At 37.4% G+C, this 18061-nt stretch overlaps 3 protein-coding genes across 6 annotated transcripts; all 3 read right to left on the bottom strand.

Annotated features, from left to right (window-relative positions):
* LOC18587497 (mini-chromosome maintenance complex-binding protein) lies at positions 187-5648 on the bottom strand. Its single transcript, XM_007011299.2, has 13 exons — positions 5210-5648; positions 4972-5079; positions 4564-4689; positions 4119-4163; positions 3179-3298; positions 2905-3057; positions 2433-2507; positions 2192-2305; positions 1790-1992; positions 1477-1612; positions 1030-1257; positions 553-620; positions 187-450 (listed from the first exon to the last, which is right to left on the bottom strand). Exons 1-13 carry the CDS (start codon positions 5495-5497, stop codon positions 336-338), a joined length of 1779 nt encoding a protein of 592 aa, XP_007011361.1. The 5' UTR covers positions 5498-5648; the 3' UTR covers positions 187-335.
* On the bottom strand, positions 6831-8320 carry LOC18587496. The gene is made up of 3 exons (XM_007011298.2): positions 7934-8320; positions 7746-7809; positions 6831-7171 (listed from the first exon to the last, which is right to left on the bottom strand). The coding sequence occupies exons 1-3, from the start codon at positions 8219-8221 to the stop codon at positions 7002-7004; spliced, it is 522 nt and encodes a 173-aa protein (XP_007011360.1). The 5' UTR covers positions 8222-8320; the 3' UTR covers positions 6831-7001.
* On the bottom strand, positions 8721-15703 carry LOC18587495 (potassium transporter 2). Of its 4 annotated transcripts, none has more exons than XM_018129237.1 (10): positions 15423-15703; positions 13763-13825; positions 13299-13533; positions 12972-13217; positions 12834-12887; positions 11444-11704; positions 10831-10883; positions 10601-10718; positions 10067-10321; positions 8721-9841 (listed from the first exon to the last, which is right to left on the bottom strand). In XM_018129237.1, exons 2-10 carry the CDS (start codon positions 13799-13801, stop codon positions 8721-8723), a joined length of 2382 nt encoding a protein of 793 aa, XP_017984726.1. In that variant the 5' UTR covers positions 13802-13825; positions 15423-15703. The 4 variants fall into 4 exon arrangements, with proteins under 4 accessions (XP_017984726.1, XP_017984724.1, XP_017984725.1 ...); XM_018129235.1 differs by having other exon boundaries at positions 13763-13867; positions 15423-15702; XM_018129236.1 differs by lacking the exon at positions 15423-15703 and adding an exon at positions 14427-14574 and having other exon boundaries at positions 13763-13867.

The following is an 18061-nucleotide window of genomic DNA, read 5'->3' as shown; positions in this document are numbered from 1 at the left end:
AAGCCAGAGAGGCCAAAATGCAAAGAGTTAGATGTCTCCGTTCCATTCCCATTCTTGATCATGAGATGTATGAAACATTACTAGCAGTGTCAAAACATTTACATTGATAGTTGACATTGACACATGTAGGCAATGACATCTATGGAATGAAGGGAGTTGCATTTGATAGCGGGACTGTTGTTTGTTGAAGAAGATTGCATTTGATTGGCCTACACAGACATTGCAGCAACCTGCTTTTCTTGAACTTGAGGGCAAGAAAAGAAAGAAAAATTGGTCATGGATACCCAGCATCTAGCTGAACCCTTTATTTTGGACTCCACCTGGTGACTTTGATTCTACTTGAGTCTCTCCATCCTCAGCCTCTCCAATTCCTTTACCATTTGCCAATGTTCCATCGACAGACTGGTTTCACCAAAACTTGTCGACACCAGTCGGGCCATTGTCAACCATCTGCAAATCATAAAACGAATTTATGTTATGATTTTTAGATGTTACATCAAGAATGGAAAATGGAATGCTAATAACAGCATAATCAATAACTCTGTTTCTAACCGGTTAAAATCTTGACTGCCCAAGCTCCGATCTGCTTGCCTTGCGGCGACCAAATCATCTTCTACCTCCTGTGATCAATGAGAATAGAAATTAGAAATGGGTTGAGACCTCCCCTCAGGAAGAAAAAATTAGCAATAATATAATAAGCAACGTCAGAAAGATTTCCGCTCACAAACTGAATTTAATTGATCTAAACCATCTACAATGATCAAATGCTCAACAACATTAACAGATTACTAAAAGAATCATTAGATACCATGAGTCCATACAAGAGATAAAGGTTCTTTCTTAAAACTAGTACAAGTACGGGTGAATCTGAATTTAAAATGCAATAAGTTTTCATAAATCAGGGAAAATTAACTAAAAATGTTCCAATACTTCAGCAGCAGTGCAAGTTTTCAGGCAACAATTATAGGTGGGAGAACTGTATTGCACTGAATTACATGTTGGAAGAAATCAGGTCAATCTAAGTCGTACCTTCTGCATTTCTGATCCGATGGAATGTGGTAATGATCTAACAGTAGCCAAGTACCATCTCCAAGCTTCCACTGCTTCTGCAACCGGTATTTCAGAGGATCCTAGAGAAGAAGGCTGGAAAGGTATGACTACATCAGCAGGTACAATGTTAGATTTCCCCTCAGAGAAAATAAGTAACTGGACATCCGCTGCCATTTCCATTTTATAGTACTGAAAGTCATACTCCACCTGAAACAAGCACATTTTGGTTATGAGTCAACTTAAAACTGAGGTCAGACAGCAGAATTTCCCCAGTATAATTGTAGCTTTAGGGGAAAATACATATTTCAACTGCTTGCAATAGATAAACCACGCAAAAATTTCCAATAGGCAAATTAAATGCCTGGAAACATCTGGCTTGTAGATTTACACACAAACATGCACACGTGTTTTACAGTGACAGCTTACTTTCTGAAACTCCATTAGATTTTTCAGCAACTTTGTATTCTCAATTCCATTAGAGTTGAGGGTTCCTGATTCTAGCTGGGTTTCATCAACCATTAAGTGCGAGCCCTCAGGTAGCTGCAGAACTCCAGGTATCAATCTGCAACATTACAATGTGAAGCTATCAATAAATACTGAGAATTTTTTTTTTTTGAAAGTTATGATTGCATTTCATGCGGGAGGAGCTATCAATAAATACTGAGAAATTGATGGTTACTAGTTGCTTTCATATTGATTGCAGGCAATAACTTAGTTACAAGAACATGAACAAGGATACCTGTTTGTTTGATAATCCTTTTTTGGGGCAAGAGAGGCAGTATTCAGATATTCCAGCGTAAGAGGTATGCAATGTGTGAATGGTAGGAGGTTTTTGACAGCTTGGCTAAGTCTAGTGCCAAACACAGACACACTTTCTTTGCTTAAACCTATTAGATTTAGTGAGAGCTTCCCCACGGCAACATCATCTGCTCGAGCATGAACCTGTCCAAATGACCTTGTTATTTTCTCACATGCTAAGATGGGAATGGGAAGAATAGTTCTCAAGGAGACAAAGAACATTTTTAGGAAAGAATTCATAAAAGGAATTTGAGAGGTAATACATAAATTCACAAAAAGTGACTGCCACCTAGCATAATATACAAGAAAACAAAATGATAATTATGGAGGAAATCATTATTACCTTGGACAGAAGATGCAACAACATGAAATGAGCAGCTACCCCATCATTTCCAAGAACAACTGTAAGATGCCTGAACAGAGCTTCCCTTATCTCTTTCACCAAATGTGGCTTTGGCTGGAAGAATCAAAGATTAAAAGTGAATAAGAGGAAGCCAAAGAGAAGACAATAGAAATTTGAACTGCAAACTTGTCAGTGTCAGGTAGAAAATTAATGCAGCAATGCATAAACTTCTGTAATTTACCTCCATTATTGGGAAGCCTTGCAGAAAGTCATGGACTGCAAGCTTCCTATGTATAATACAGTGCAAGCGCGGGACCTGCAACAGGAAAGAATTGGTAAAAAATAACTTAAACACGTTTTGAACCAGACAATGCAAGAAGAAATCAAACTATTTAGTTACAGCAAGCCATATACACAGAGCAGTAGTCAAAGCTTATGATGTACATCATGAATTTCTACACGGTACAGCATGTCAAGCTACAAAGACTTGATCATAAAAATAATTGAATGTGATAAGACACATACAGGTAGTTGAAAATGTGGAGTATTTTTAGAGTGGTCATTCCATGATTTAATCTCAGAAAACTACATTTTCATACATATAATCCTCAAAGGATTTCTGAACTGATTCGTCGTTAAAGAATTAGTGGGCCTAAAACAATCTGTGCAGGTAATGAAGCCTCAAATGTTTCACAGCTAGAAGCAGATAATACCTTATTAGGGGGCAAGTACACCAGTGCATCGTCATAGAAACTGTTTGATAACTCATCATCCTTCTCAAGTGCAAGTTCTGAATCAAAAGTGAGGACCCCAATAAACTCAACAACATCATTCAACTTCAACTCTGACTCTGGACAATCATATATCTGCATTATCAATATAAGAAATAATCAACCTTGATTCAAAAGGGAAGAATAAACTTTCACTCATCTATAGTTTGTCAGTGTATCTGGATGTATATTGGAACAATGAAATGAAATCATTTACCTTTACTAGACAAGGAAGGTAATCTTTGTCAACATATTGAAATGTAGCCATGCTGGTACAAGAGCTTCCAGTTTTAGAATCCCTTGACTCTGGTGAAGAGGAAGGAAATCCATCTTCTCTCTAGCAAAAAAAAAAAAAAAATACAATTAGTAAAAATCTTCCTCCAGAAGTAGCATGTAAAGATAACATTAAGAAAAAAAAAAGGAATTCAAACCAAATTCTATGGACAATTCCAAAAAAAAAGAACCCTCATACCCTCAAGCAATGTGTAGTTTAGCCCTCCAATTTTAGTTCTTTTTGATGTGTCAATTGAACTCATAGATTTGGCTTAATTGAAATCCAATTTATATTTATCTGACGTGGCAAAATATTGTCAAACAAACCTATTTCAAACCCAAAATAGTCCAAAATTCTTTTATTATTATTATTATTATTCTTTACATATCTAAATTCTGATCAAGGAAATTTGTATGTTTATATATTCTAGAAAATCCCTGAAAATAAATTTGATAAGACAGTAAAATGAAAAAAATGCAGCAATGACAAAGATATGTCAAGTTATAGGAATTTTTGCAAAGGTTTGGGATTAGAATTTGGCTTTAGTAAAAATAGTATGCCAACTTCATAGGGTCATTCAAGGCAACTAATAGTGTACAGAGAATATGATATCAACGAATACTGATCCAACTACAGCAATAATGATGACAACACAGCATACAGTTGAATGCAGCAATTTTTAAGCTCCAATGGTCAAACTAAATAACATCTCTACAGAAGATAAGAAATTTCTTGGCTCTCAACAATAGCAAGACTTAAAATTTCACTTAGGTTGCATCAAATCTGATGCTCAAACAACAAACAGATAACATCAAGACATAATGCCAAAAAAAAAGAAAAAAGACCAAAAAGCTGTGTACTAATGAAAGACATAGCTTCTTACCATCTTCTTGGTAGTCGGAGAGCTTTTAATCTCATCATCAGGCACCTGTAATTACATATAGGGTTTAAATTAGATTAGGTAAGCTACCAAATACGTTAAAACACAATACAACAGGAACCAAAGAACTAGCATTGTTTTTGAGGAGTTCTAAGCATCTTAAAGATGGCCTAAAAGGATTTATAAGCATGTTCTAACTGAACGACCATATTATAACATACCATACCCTTCACTAAAGAATGGTCCACCTAAACAAATTTATAATCTAAATCCTATCTATTTTGAGACAAAAACAAACACAAACAGAAGGCAAGACCATCACCTAATTTTCATAGAACATATGGCATTGAGACTACCCTATTTTCTGGACTGCAAGATTAGGCCAAGCAGTTGGGAGAATAATGAACAATGAAATGAATAAATAAGTAGTAAGGAGAGCGGGAACAACCACATCCATGGGATCATCTTCATCATCCATCCTACGCCGCTTCCCCCTGTTTTGTGATGACTGATCCATGCCTTGATTAAGATCCATTTCACAAGAAGTTTCAGTCCATGAACTCTGTCCTGGAACCTTTAAAAAGAAAAACAAGAATACAGTCTCAGTTTTTACTTTCTTTATTTTGAAATAATAATACTGAAAAAAAGGTCATAACTACTGAACCATGAGACAATGGAGAAAACCATGTTCCAATTTCACAGTATATCACCAATTAATAGCAAAAAAGAAATGAACCCTAAAATTTAAAACCATGAATGTACAATAAAGTATAACCTGATCAACATGAAAAACACTACCATTAACTCCCAAATCCTTTAAGAAAGAAAGAAAAAGAAGTGGAGATAGAGAACTTACAGGAACACAGTAGAGCAAACGGCGTTCCCAAACACACATATCAGGAGAGGATCCCATTGGGTATTGGGAAATATCCATGAACTTGTTGGTCCTCCATAAATTCCCATCCTTTATTTAGCAAGAAAACAAGAATAGAGAAAACACAAAACCCATCAACTTCACATTCTTAGGGAATAGACAAAATAAATAAAGACAAATTTTTTTAGCAAGAAAATCGAAAAAGATTACTTCTTGCTACCTTGTAAGCACCAACATAGATTTCATTTCCCAACATGTCCTGGATCATGCCCCGGTAACGGACAAGAGTGTAGGGCTGAACCCATCTCATAGTCTTCGGATTAAGGATGGGAACCTGGGAGAGCCCCGATTCCTGGAAGAGGAAGTGGCGGAAGAGGTCAAGGGCACCCCAGTCCTTGCCGTCAAAGGCGGATGGATGGGTCTGGGTCCCTGACCCTATCGCCTTCTCGAATGTCAATCGGACGGCTCCCAGTGGGTTGGCCACGCAATCGTACGGTGGACCGCCCATCTCTCTCTATCTATCTGATCGACCGATTCGTTTGACACTTCCTCACTTGCCAAACTCACTTCCCGCGCTAAAAGTGAGAAGGTGGGTAGCTTTTCCCGCCCAATCTTCCCGCCATTTCAGCTGTGTGAGGCTGAGATGCGAGGATACTGAAGTCGGTATCCCTAAGGAGCTTGGGTTAGAGCCCAAATATATTAGACTCTGGCCCAGGATTTCACAGAAATGAAGAGAGAACATGGGCTTAGAGGTCGGTTTGGTGGCTCACCAATGGAAATTCAAGCTGGTCCAAAATCCTATTAATCAGGCCTGGAGGGTACATTGCTTGGTTCGGTTAATTCAGCCCTTTTATATAATATTATAATTTCAATAAATATATTAATCATATCATATCATATAAAATATAATTTAACATCGTGTCATATTACACGATTATTAAACATATTCATGCATTTTATTTTAGATTTTTATATGATTAATTATTCGTGTTACATTCACATTTATTAATATAACTATTAAAATTTAATTTTGACACAACACGATTAAAACACGAATACACGAATTGTTATGTCTATTTAAAAATGTGAAAAAAACCCTTTAATCACTCTATTTATGTATAAAATGTGAGAATTTCTTCTATTCATGTTTCAATTGCACCCACATTAAAAGAAACTGAATCTCTTGTATCTGTTGCAAAATCGGGATCTTGCTTCTCTGGTATCCTGGTATGCTTCTAATCATGCTACTCTTTCTCCAGCTTCTCTTCTTCCCCTCCACATTTCTTAATCTTGTTTGCTGATGGTTTTGCAAATTTGTCTTCCCAATTCCTGGAATTCAGCTCCATTCCCTTGGATACTGAAGCTGGACAGCCTAAGCTTTGAACAGCTTGTACTCAAGATTAGAGAAATAGTGAGCTGCTTGGTGCTCCTACATTTATAGTTTCTGACAAAGATGTCAAAGTCATGGGGCACTTGGCCACCCACAAACAGATGGTTCCAGTTCCATGTTGCTCACATTTGATTAAGGGTTAGATGTTTGCACTGAAAGAGTTTCTCTAGCTGAAACCATGGATGTTAAAGGTGAGAATCATTTTCTGGTTGTTGGTTCATATTTTTCTTAGTTTATTCTTCTGCAGGACAAGTACATATCAAGAATATGCAAGAAAGTTGCAGCTTTTACCAAGCTGACAGCATCCACTGCTTGGTAAATGGTTACAAACAAGTTCTTGCATCCCCTTTTTTAACTTCGTTTTCCTGCAAGGAACAAGGAACCATGCTATATCTTTGCTGGCATTGATATGTATAGTTGTGTCCTGCTAATTGCAATTCTGAGCAAGAGGGAAAACCAGAAAACCAATGGAAAATTTTCCTTTTACTAACAAGAGGAGGAGAATCTATGTTTTCCAGGGGGCATTGCTACACACAGTATTCACTTCCATCTCTTTCACCACATTGCTGTTATCTATTAATAACTATAAAAGCAAAAGTTCATTGCAAACAAACTACCCTGTTTATCTTGAGAACAATCTAGTGAAGAAGTTTCCTGAGTTGGACTTTTCCAAGCATGCTACATGAACATATCTTCCAAAATTGTCTATTTGCCTTGGTTCACCCCGTGTATCTTTCTTGCACACCTTGCATCTTTTGTCAACCCATCCTTCTTCCACATATTCTCCATCCACTGGTATAAACAAAAACAAATAGAGAAAATGAATCAACAAGAGATATGGAGATTACAACTATGTCATAAAAACGGTAACTCTTTGTACATAGCATGCATTGATTACTTCAAAACCTTTCAAATTATGTCTAGAAACAATCAGTAAGAAAACCCAGAATTTGTGATGATTCATTTTGCCTAAATCTCTGATATTGGTTTGTCAGTTTGATTCCCCAAGATCATCAATGACCAATGTTTCTCATCATATAACTTCTGATAGAGGTAATGGAGGGGAGCATGAGGAAAACAAACTGTGAAATTCAGGCAGAATACATCTATTGTAAGTTAAAATTAGTGCAAGGGCTTGCAGAAATAAAATACTGCAAGTTCATTATAAGGAAAGGAATTTATTCCATGTCCAAGGTTTCAGGATTCAATGTAGAGAAACCTAAAGCAGAACATTTTCTTTCAACTTCTATTAAAACCTTTCCTAGATATTAAGCTGCTTTTTTAATTCTTTATTTTCATTATAAGGTATTTAAAGTGCTACAGACCAGAAACCTTAACAATATAAGCCTCAAGTTTATTTGCATACCTTCAACATAGGATTTGAAGAAATCCTTGTATGTTCCTCCAATTTTCCTTCTCAGAGCTCCATACTGCAGTAAACATGGAATCCCAGTTACATAGTAGTAATTAACGTGAAAGAAAATGGTTGAATGCAGAGAAAAGAACAGTGTCCAGTTCTTTAACAATGACAGACTAGTAAAAAGAAAGTTTTACCTGTTCCCTTGACATTCTCCCACCCGACTTGGTGGCTTCTCTAGCCTCCCCCAAAAGCTCAGCATCCTTTACAGACCTAACTTGAGAGAAATCTAGAGCCTCAGTCACACTGCTAAACAAAGATTGCTTGCTCTTCTTTGGCTCTTCTTTCTCACCATTCTCTTTTTTAGCTGAAACTCTGAAGGTAGAGCTCCTACTGAACCTATGGGTAGAAAAATGTTGTGGAAGTCCTACATGTGGAGGGACACTGTTTTGTGAAGGTGACAAGGGAAGAGCTCTCAGTCCCATGGTTTGCTTCTTTTGGCAGGAAAGCTGCAACTGACAATGCTCTCCACAAGGCTATGAAAGGCTCTTTAGTTATATGCTGTGTGGCTGTCTTAGTTTGTTCTACATATATAGTAAGCATGACTACGACTTGGGAAATTTGGTGGCTAAAGGAAGAATACGTGGACCATTGCCAAACTATTAAAATTGAGAGGACCGCTTGGTTCTGCACTTTGGGTCAAACATGAACAAAGCAGAAATATCTTCAGAAAAATTCTATGGCCAGCAGGAAACCCAGGTTTTTTGTTTAATGTTACTACTCTGTCTTCTTCTGGTACCATTGGGAGGAAAACAATGGAAGATTTAGGACTTATACACTTTCATCATAGTAATTTCAATTCTGTATTGCATCAACCATATGAAAGCAGGTGAATCTCTCTTAAACAAGTTATAACTTTCTCTACAGGCCAAGGTCAATCTACAAATTGACATAAAGCTACAAAAACTACTTTACATCAGACGCTTACACGACATAAACCATGCCAACCTCTAACAAAGATACTGGTGGCACCTTGAGTGTCACATCTGGTCCCCGGCAATTCCTTCTCAAGAAATTGTAGCCAAAGTTAATGGCCAATCTCTTTAAAACAGAAGATCCCTGCTTTGCTCGAACATGTGAGTGCCCAAGTATGAATGCAGTCCCAGCTTCCTGGGCTGCCAACAGATCTTCTAGCTCTTCTCGCAAGTGCACCTCCATATCAGTCCGCGTGTCAGATTCAGAGTCATCATCAATGGCAAACCTAACTCTTCTTTGGACAGCACCCACAGGCTCCATTTCGATGACATCTGTTACGCTCTCTACTGTTGAGAATCCACCAGAGACACTTTCTGGTTGCACACTTTCCTCAATCTCATAACCTGGTGTGCCAGAAAATGCTACTGTCCCGATCACAGCCAACCTACATTCACTGGATGATTCATTGGAGTGGGAAGCATCATCATCAGTATAGGGATTAGTCTGCTGTCTTCGATACCAATCATAGCGGATGAAATCAGCCAGTTTGGCTATTAGTTCCGATTCAAAAGAGTCAACTTCCTGGTGTACATCTCGGTATCCATAACGAACAATGCACCTATAAGACCGATGAGCTGCAGGACCTACACGGCCTACAAGATAACGCTCAGCCAGGGGCACATAGGGGACAGGTACTGATTTCACACACACAAAGACGAGGACACGGTGGAAGGCAGGAAGGTTAGTGACAAAACGAGAAAAGTTAGCAGGGATTCCCGAGGTGAGATCAGTAAAAACTAAGCCTATGCCTGGTACTCGAACGATTCCTAAGCTTGGACCCAATGCTAAAAGCCATTCTAGTGATACCTTATTGTGGAGATCAAACTCATATTTCTTGATGGTGGCATAATGCCATACAAACATGATTGTCATGAGGAAAAGGGCCAGGAGAATAGGGAGCCAAGCACCTTCTGTGAACTTGGTGAGTGAAGCTGAAAAGTAAAGCAACTCAACAGAACCAAAGAACAGAAGAAAGGAAAGAGCTACAAGAGGAGGTTTGTTCCAACACAGGATGATAACCAGGGAAGTGAGGCACGTCGTCACTAACATCACAGTCATCACTGCTAATCCTGAAAGAAATAAGAACAAATTTGTAGTGCATCAAACTTCTCTATGTTTCTTCTAATATAAAAAGATCTTCCTCAAACCATTTTCTGCTGGACTTTAACAAAGAGGAAGAGGCCAATTGAATAATCTTCCAGAGAATAAGAAAATGAACTTCATGTTATGAAGGAAATGATATTTAATGAAACGTTAGAAAATTATTATCTGGGACACATGAAGTGTAACTTCACCTGATGCATTCCCCATGTGTTTTGTGTCTCTAAATCCAATAGTCACAGCAATACAGAGGATCATGAGCACCCAATTGATTTCAGGGATATAAATCTGGCCATGTATCTTGTCAGAGGTGTGAATAACCTTGACTCTAGGAAAACAGCCAAGTGATTGGCTCTGGTTGATGATCGAGAATGTTCCACTAATAATTGCTTGGCTTCCCACAACAGAAGCGAGAATCGCCACCACCAGCACAGGCCATCTCACACTTTCTGCACACAAAAACATCAAGCAATCAAGTCTTTTTGCCTACAACCATGAATTCAGAGATGCAACCAAGCAAGTAATTTTGCAATCCCTTTTAAGCTGGGTAGACATGATAACAGTAAGATGGTGTTATACTATCAAACCACTGTTCTATCTTTTGCACTTGTTCTTAGCTCTTCGGGGAAAAAGGATAAGGGGTTTGGATGCTCAACTTGAAATTCGATGTCCCTATTTCATCAGCGTCCTATCATTTTTTCTTGGTTTTGAAAACAGATGATGTATACCTGGAACCGAGACATAGAAACTGATCTGGTAACTCGTAGGATGATGTTGAGACAAGTAGGCAGCTTGGCCCATATATGCCAATATAAGGGCGGGATAAACCAGAAAGGTAAAAGCAGTCTGCCAAAAGACGGGGTTAAATTTCATCTTAGTAACCAGCTCTAAACTCACATGAACAGTTAAGACATTACTATCACATCAACACTTAGAAGAGGATTAATGTTAGAGTTACCTGAATTGCAGCATAAGAGAAGTGACCAAGATCAGCAAACATTGCCTCTGAGCCTGCACGCATAAACAAGCGTAATATTAACATTTGTCGGTTGTCAGTTGTCACAATGAACCAAACTTACGGTTAAGATATTATTTATCCATATATGTAAGGTTAAGACTTTCAGATGTTCTACCAATAACTTAGTTTGAAGACTAAAACATAAATGGACACAGTACAGAATTCATGATAGAAACCGTGGACTAGCATAATGGGCCTAGCAAATTAGATCGTGTGAAATATTCGACTCAAATGATAGGAATAGTTATCCTGCCTGAGTATATGCGAGTAAAACTTTTGAATGTTAGAACCTAGATAATCATTTGCACGTTAACTCTATGATATTTGTGAATAGGTTGCTCCACTTTTCCAAAGTTACTTTATCTAATAATGTCATATAATGATCTTATCATAACAATGAACCAACCTTAAACACGGACAAAAAGCAACTAATGCCCCAGCTTCGGATTATTTAGAGTTAAGGAGATTACAATTGAACCTATCAACAATGAGATGGACAATGGACACAAAGTAACATGAAAATTAACCATATGTATGTATGTTCCAGACTCACCTGTTATGCATAGCAGTATGCCTCCCAAAGACATCCATCCACCTTTCCTTGTCTTCTTCAAGAACTTGAACATGTAATATGGAGAAAGAGCTTGATAGACATGCGGGTTCCAGTGGATTATATTGTATAAGCCAAGGGCACTGATGCATAGTAGCCATGTTAACACAATTGGAGCAAAGAAAAATCCCACCCGATGTGTACCATAGTGTTGAAGTGCAAAAAGACACACCAAAATAAAGCAAGTGATTGGAATAACGGCATCTGCAAATGAGGGGGTGAATTTCAGATAAAGGGGCAGCAAATTGGAGCAAAGACTGGAATTAACTATGTTTATGTCTAAAACTAAATATAGCTTCACATAGAAATGACTGTTTTTAAACTGGCATACAAAATTTTTGCAAGGTCAAGAGGACCTTACTATGAAAGAACGTAAAAGACTATAAAATGTAGCTTGTAGTTCAAAAGCCAACCCTGAAAATTCTATGTCAATTAGTGTGGAAAACAGCCCTCATATTTTTGAAATAGAATGTAAACTCAAGCATGAAGCTAGAAAAATATTAAATCAAACAGCTAGTGAAATGAAAGAGGAATAAATGCTTCTTTATCTGTAAAACAATTTACCAACAGAATAATATTTTTTTTTTCCACCTTAAGGTACTGTAAATTGTGCATGTAAACATGATTATGTACACAATTCTTTTCAGGAATCTAAGAACTTCAATAGTATTTTATTTGTTCTCTCACTTTGTTTCACAAATAGTCAAATTCATCAAGTTCAATATTTGCCCTACCATCAATCTTATAAACAGCATCATTTCCAAAAACAGAATGGAAGAGGAACAGATAGGACCAACAAGGGAAGGACAGGATATGGTAATTCCAGACCACAACTTGTTGTGAATGCTCCCTGCAAGCCATCTGGCATCTATTTACTAACTACATAAGAATGACGAGTGGATCTCTCTATCCATTTTACCACTGGAAACGACAGAAAGGAAGCACCCAAGCCACTCCTTTAAATAATTTAGATCTATTTTGCTAAAATTCAGTATGTCAATTTCGCTTAAACAGATAGCCACAGTTCAAAGAAAGTTAATATGCCAGAGTAAAAACCATAAGCCTAACACCTGACTCCTCTCTCCCAGATTCTTTCTCTTTCTCCCCAACAAGGAACAGAAATATCAGTCAAAATCCAAATTGAAATCATATAATAATCAAGCAACTAACCCTGCCCTGACATTCTTGCTTTGGCACTCTACTAATTTACACCCCACCAAATAGGTTTTTTCAGCTAATACGAAAGAAGGTTTGGACCCAACATAAAATTAGAGACTCCAATGCATTTTAAGTCTGAGAACAAGATCTAAAATAGCAACGCTGAGGAGCTTACACTGGTGATGTTCCTTAGACATGGATAACTCAAGGCCAGACACAGCAGAGAAAACTGCATATACAAGAATGTATTAATTAGTCAGTGACTGAGGAAAAAAAATGGCCAATTTAAGCAACTGACTGTTAAGAGGTTTACCAGAAATTGCTGGAGTGAGAACTCCGTCTCCAATTACCATACAAGTACCAAGGAGAACCAAGATTAACAAAGCCGTGTGCAAGACCTTGTGCTTCTCAAGGTACATTTTTACTCTTGAGCTGCTCTTTTTCTCTGGAGGGTGCTCAAGTTTATATGTAGAGAGTGCTTCATCAGCAACCTGTCTGTTGGGCAGAAGGCTAACTCTTGCATGTCGGCATATAAGAGAATACAATGCAAAAGTACCTCCTGCCAAAATCAAAATCATGCATCAAACGTTAGAATTTAATGGCTAAATGATATAAATGACACAATTGTTTCAAGGCTTACCCTCTCCATTGTCATCTGCTCGAAGAACCACAAACACGTACTTGAATAAAGGGAGTAAAGTAAGAGTCCAGAAGACGAAGGATAGAACGCCATAAATCTCTTCATTTGTTTCTGAATGTTGGATGTCTTCAGCAAATGTGCTCTTGTAGACATAAAGAGGGGAGGTACTTAGGTCGCCATAAACCACACCCAGGCTTTGATATGCTAAAAGCGATGCGGTCTTCCAAGAACCCTTCTGCAATACAATTCCACAATAAGCAACTTTCCTGGAAGTCACCTAAGTTACTGAACCCATGCCGTGTAATTCAATTACTAGCAACATAAATCCTTCTACCATGTAATCTAAGTCTACCTATTCCCAGAAAAAGAAAATGTAAATGACCAATAACTTGGAATGGTTGAGGGATATATCCATTTTGAAAATATAAAATCCTACAATCAAGCTGAAAGTTAAACGTACAAACCTTTGAAGCATCCAAGGTCTTCCCAAATTCAAGATCCATGATAATTATGCCTCAACCTTCAGCCTGAATTTCTTGCAGGTGAACACAATTAGCTGCAGACTAACACTGAAACAGCATGCCAAGCTTAAGTGCCACAATCCAACACCGTGAATTTGAAAGAAAGAAAAAAGAAACTAATGGGACTTTTTTCAGGATGAAATTTCCAACGATATCCACGCATATCCCTACTTTACACACCCACAAATAGAGGAGATAAAAAACATGTCACATTCACCCACATGGCTTCCATACCTCTATAACATCCCCACCAAACTCTTAGAAAACTGAGCGCTTTAAAATCTCATAAAAAGGAAGAGAACATGGAGCCAAGTGACACCCCAATTACTAGAAGATATATGGAACCTTAAAAAGGATTGAAGCTCAACTACACTAGAATTATACAGACAGAATCCTTAAATGCAGAAGGGCCCTCATTTATTTCCTCTGCATTTCTTTTACATAAAAGATTTATTTTCTATTGTTTTTTCTGGTTGATGAAAAGTGGAAGAAACTGATACTTCACAGTTTCTTAATTTTCAATCAAAAGACCAAACTCTGATAGTATTAACCCATAAAGGACAAAGAAGGAAACGATAAAAACAAAAACAAGAAAAACCAATCTTACTGTAGCATAAAACATTTATATCCACGCTAATGCAAGAGAGTTTCCAGTCTTTTCTACAGGGGAAAGAGAACAAAATAAGAGAATCCCAACTGATGGCAATGAGAGCACAGTCATGTGATTCGATGACAGTTGCATTTACAAGACTACATATCACACCAATAACCAAAACAAGTGTCCACGGAAATAAAGCTGATTTGAAGGACCATGCTTTCATCGGCATATATCAATCAATAATACAACATATTACTCTACCCCAGAACACCCCAACTTCCTCTTCTCAAACTCCTACCTACCTAACTTAGCAAACCTTTCATTTTCTTTTGCTTGATAAAGCCGGGAAACTGTTTTTTGTGGCAGGTAAAAGGAAGGAAAAGTTGCTCTTATCATTTTCTTTTGAATTAATAATGGGGTCTGGTGGTAACACATAAAGCAAATGAAAGAAAACAAAACCTATTTTACTTCCCCCTCCCCTACCCCCTCCCCAAATGATAAGTTACTGCATGGAGAAGTTTTTCAACCTTACAAAAAATGGTACAGTGATACTACATAAAGATGATGGGCAGTCCATGTGCTAACTCACCAGCTTTTCCTAACCCTTCTTTTTGCAACCATCAAATCCATCCCTGCTCACCTTTTTCTTTCTTTCTGTTTTGATACACCTAAGTGGGACTTCCCCTTTGCAGATCCACTTTGTCCATATCAACATTTTAGCTAAAACAGATTTTTGATTGCATCATCTCCCATCATGTTACTGGGTCTATCTTGTAAGTTGGCCTACTCCCCATTTTTATCAATAATATTAAACTTCATCCTGGAAACAGCTGTAACACCTCGCCATGGTGGATAGATAGATATATAGGTAGATAGATAGATCGATAGAACCCCATTAATCCAACACAGAGCGAAACAAAATAAAAATGCAAACTTTGGTGAAAAAGCACTCCACTTGAACACTTTATTGAAACAAATAAATAAGCAGATATAAAGAAAACTTACCTGAGTCTATGTTGTTTTCTTCTGTCAAAATCAATGGCCAACAAATGGAACCCTTGTTGCATTCAGCTCTGGACAAGCTTGGAACTTTCTTTCTTTCTTCTTTTTTTTTTTTTTTTTGGAAGGAGCAAGCTTGGAACTTTAGTTAGTGCAGCTGATAAGTGAAAGGTTTATAATTAAGCATGTGAAAAGGATTGGATTATTGTTTGAGGATTGAAGACAGCAAGGAGTGGCTGTTTTGGATGGATTTGAAGGTTAAATGAACATACCAGAAGCTGTTTAAGCTGTTACCAACCGACAATGGCGGATGTTGTTCAGTAAAAGAGAATAAAACTCACCATAAACTAAAAGAAAAAAACTGGGAAGAGATTGGAGAACGTGGGGAAGCTACAAATACTTGATTATGTGAAAATGTATGTGGTAAAGGAGCATGCTTTCTGTATAAAAAATTAGTATACTTGGAACTTCACATGAGCGGGGAATATTGGCACTTGAACTTTAGTCTCCGGATTTTGGTCTTTTCCATGTCATGCTCAGTTGCAATGTAAATTATTGAGTACAAGAGCAGCAATGCAGTCTCTGGACTGAAGGACAAAAATGTTTTTTTTTTTTATTCTTTCTTTCTTCATTTTCATCCCGAGACCATACCTCCATTTCTAAAGCTTTAAACTTTCAGTTCTATTCAAGTTTGATTCTGCTGGTATACATGACCCTAAGCTCAATGCAACCTTCAAACTAATATCAACTTCAAGTATTAAGAAAACATAATATATATAATTCTTTTTCGGCAAAAAATTAAATCTTAAATTCACAATTACATCAGATTATGTTACAGATTTAACATGTTAATTTCACACACACACAAAAAAAAAAAAAAACCCTACTGAAAGCTGTCTAACTCTGTCCTGTCACAGTAGAGTTTGATGCATTATATGATTTATGCCCCCAGACATTAATTCTGAAGGTTTGAAGTCACATTCACAAGTGGAAAAGCAACAACTTAGCAGCCATTGATGGTGGGGTTGAGAAAGTGAATGCAAATTGCTGGTGAGAGAAGCTTTTGCTAGTGCGGTAGCTTTAGCCTCCTTGGGAGTAGGTTATAGACAAAAGAGTCAAAACACAAAAAGATAAAAAGCTAAAGGAGGTCCCCAATTTCGACTTGTGCACAAGTTTGACAAAATTGAGATCAAAATAACTGATCAATGGCATTTCCATTGGTAGGTGACGTATGGTTTTCACTCTGTTTTCAAGTTACCTTACTTTCCCTTTTGTCAATAGAAATTGATTATTTCTCATGATGATGATAATAGGGTAAAAAAAAAAAACCTCTATCCTAATAGGACATGAACCTTGGGCTTTAAGTTTTTTCCTTTTCTAGGACCCTTGAAGATTGCAACTCAAAATTTTTAAATAGGAATCAATGGAGGAACCTATGTGGAATAAATTGGAATGACTTAGTATAAGACAAACAGAAGAATCACAGGATAAAATGCAATATGAAAGACAAAAATGGTCAGCATGCATGGCACCTAGCTCTGAGATCATGTTGAAGCATCCAATCCAGAATATGGTCAATAACAAGGATAAAAAACCTGGTATGAACAATCCTCTTATTCAAGAGAGCATTACCCAATTTTTTTCTTTTTGGTACAAAAGAGAGTATTACAGCTAAAATTCAAGAAGCTTACCCAATCTTCCACCTACCTCAGCATCTTGAGCTAAATCAAGTAAATGTGCAATCAAATTCAGTAGCCACAATAGGACAACAATTGGGAAAGAACCATCATTGGACAAAATGCTTATCTGCAGTTTTTTTCAATGTTGATCACCTTTCCAGTTCACTATCCAAAAATAACCTAAACAGTTTAAACTGTCCAGCTCCCAAAAGAAACTATGCACAATTATTACTCCCTAGATTTCTCTACAGCTATAATTGGCATTATTATTGCAACCAAATAGCCATGGCCCATATGTTTACTTCCTGCATATGTACCAACAAAATTAACCTTCCCTACAAGCAATGCAACTTGGTTTAACAAATGTCTTTCTTTGGATTAATTACAAACCAAAAATTTCAATTTTGCTAAATGGCCAAATCGCTTAAATGTGGTAGGGTGTAGGTTAACTGTAAACTGAAAATTGGAGCTAGCAATGAGCCAGACCCTGCTATTACAGGCAACATCATGCAGCCCCGCACATGTTGGTGTGGGACTTAGGACTCAGGCTCAAATATCACAAATATCTGGTTATTGTCCCCCTTTTTTGGGATTTCCTTCTCTATTTTTCTCTAATCTTTGAAGGGGTTGGACTGTCCGAATTGCATGATCAAATCAAAACTTGAAGCCCAAAGTTGAAAATCTTTTGTCAAGTTTTTGAGCAGGCAAAAAAAAATCAAGCCCAAACATCTTAATTCATTACATGGAATTGGGAAATGGGAAGTTGCCTTCTCCATGCATGATCATACATTCATTGTAGTGAGCTTCATGGTTGAATGAGAATTTTCTCTGGTAGATAGCCAAGCATAGGGATTTGAGATGTGATATTGTCCTTTCCAATGAATCTCACAATCTCTCGAGGAAAAGCTCTCCACGTTTGTTCTGCTTGATCCTGTTCCAAGCCACGATCTGCCCACTATCCAGCCT

The sequence above is a fragment of the Theobroma cacao genome, chromosome 10 (assembly GCF_000208745.1).
Source record: "Theobroma cacao cultivar B97-61/B2 chromosome 10, Criollo_cocoa_genome_V2, whole genome shotgun sequence".
Lineage (NCBI taxonomy): Eukaryota > Viridiplantae > Streptophyta > Magnoliopsida > Malvales > Malvaceae > Theobroma > Theobroma cacao.
The sequence above is the reverse complement of the archived record's forward strand: the minus strand, read 5'-3'. Positions and strand labels throughout refer to the sequence as shown.

Excerpts from the sequence above, each read along its gene's own strand:
- LOC18587497 (XM_007011299.2), bottom strand. The coding sequence starts at position 5,497 with ATGGGCGGTCCACCGTACGATTGCGTGGCCAACCCACTGGGAGCCGTC. Across the intron at positions 3,058-3,178 it reads ACCTTCCTTGTCTAGTAAAG|ATATATGATTGTCCAGAGTC; the intron begins GTAAATGATTTC and ends TTGATAATGCAG. Across the intron at positions 2,306-2,432 it reads AAGGCTTCCCAATAATGGAG|CCAAAGCCACATTTGGTGAA; the intron begins GTAAATTACAGA and ends TGATTCTTCCAG.
- LOC18587496 (XM_007011298.2), bottom strand. The coding sequence starts at position 8,221 with ATGGGACTGAGAGCTCTTCCCTTGTCACCTTCACAAAACAGTGTCCCT. Across the intron at positions 7,810-7,933 it reads GGAGAATGTCAAGGGAACAG|TATGGAGCTCTGAGAAGGAA; the intron begins GTAAAACTTTCT and ends TGTTTACTGCAG. Across the intron at positions 7,172-7,745 it reads CTTCAAATCCTATGTTGAAG|TGGATGGAGAATATGTGGAA; the intron begins GTATGCAAATAA and ends TGTTTATACCAG.
- LOC18587495 (XM_018129237.1), bottom strand. The coding sequence starts at position 13,801 with ATGGATCTTGAATTTGGGAAGACCTTGGATGCTTCAAAG. Across the intron at positions 10,719-10,830 it reads TCTCTTATGCTGCAATTCAG|ACTGCTTTTACCTTTCTGGT; the intron begins GTAACTCTAACA and ends GTCTTTTGGCAG. Across the intron at positions 9,842-10,066 it reads ACACATGGGGAATGCATCAG|GATTAGCAGTGATGACTGTG; the intron begins GTGAAGTTACAC and ends TATTTCTTTCAG.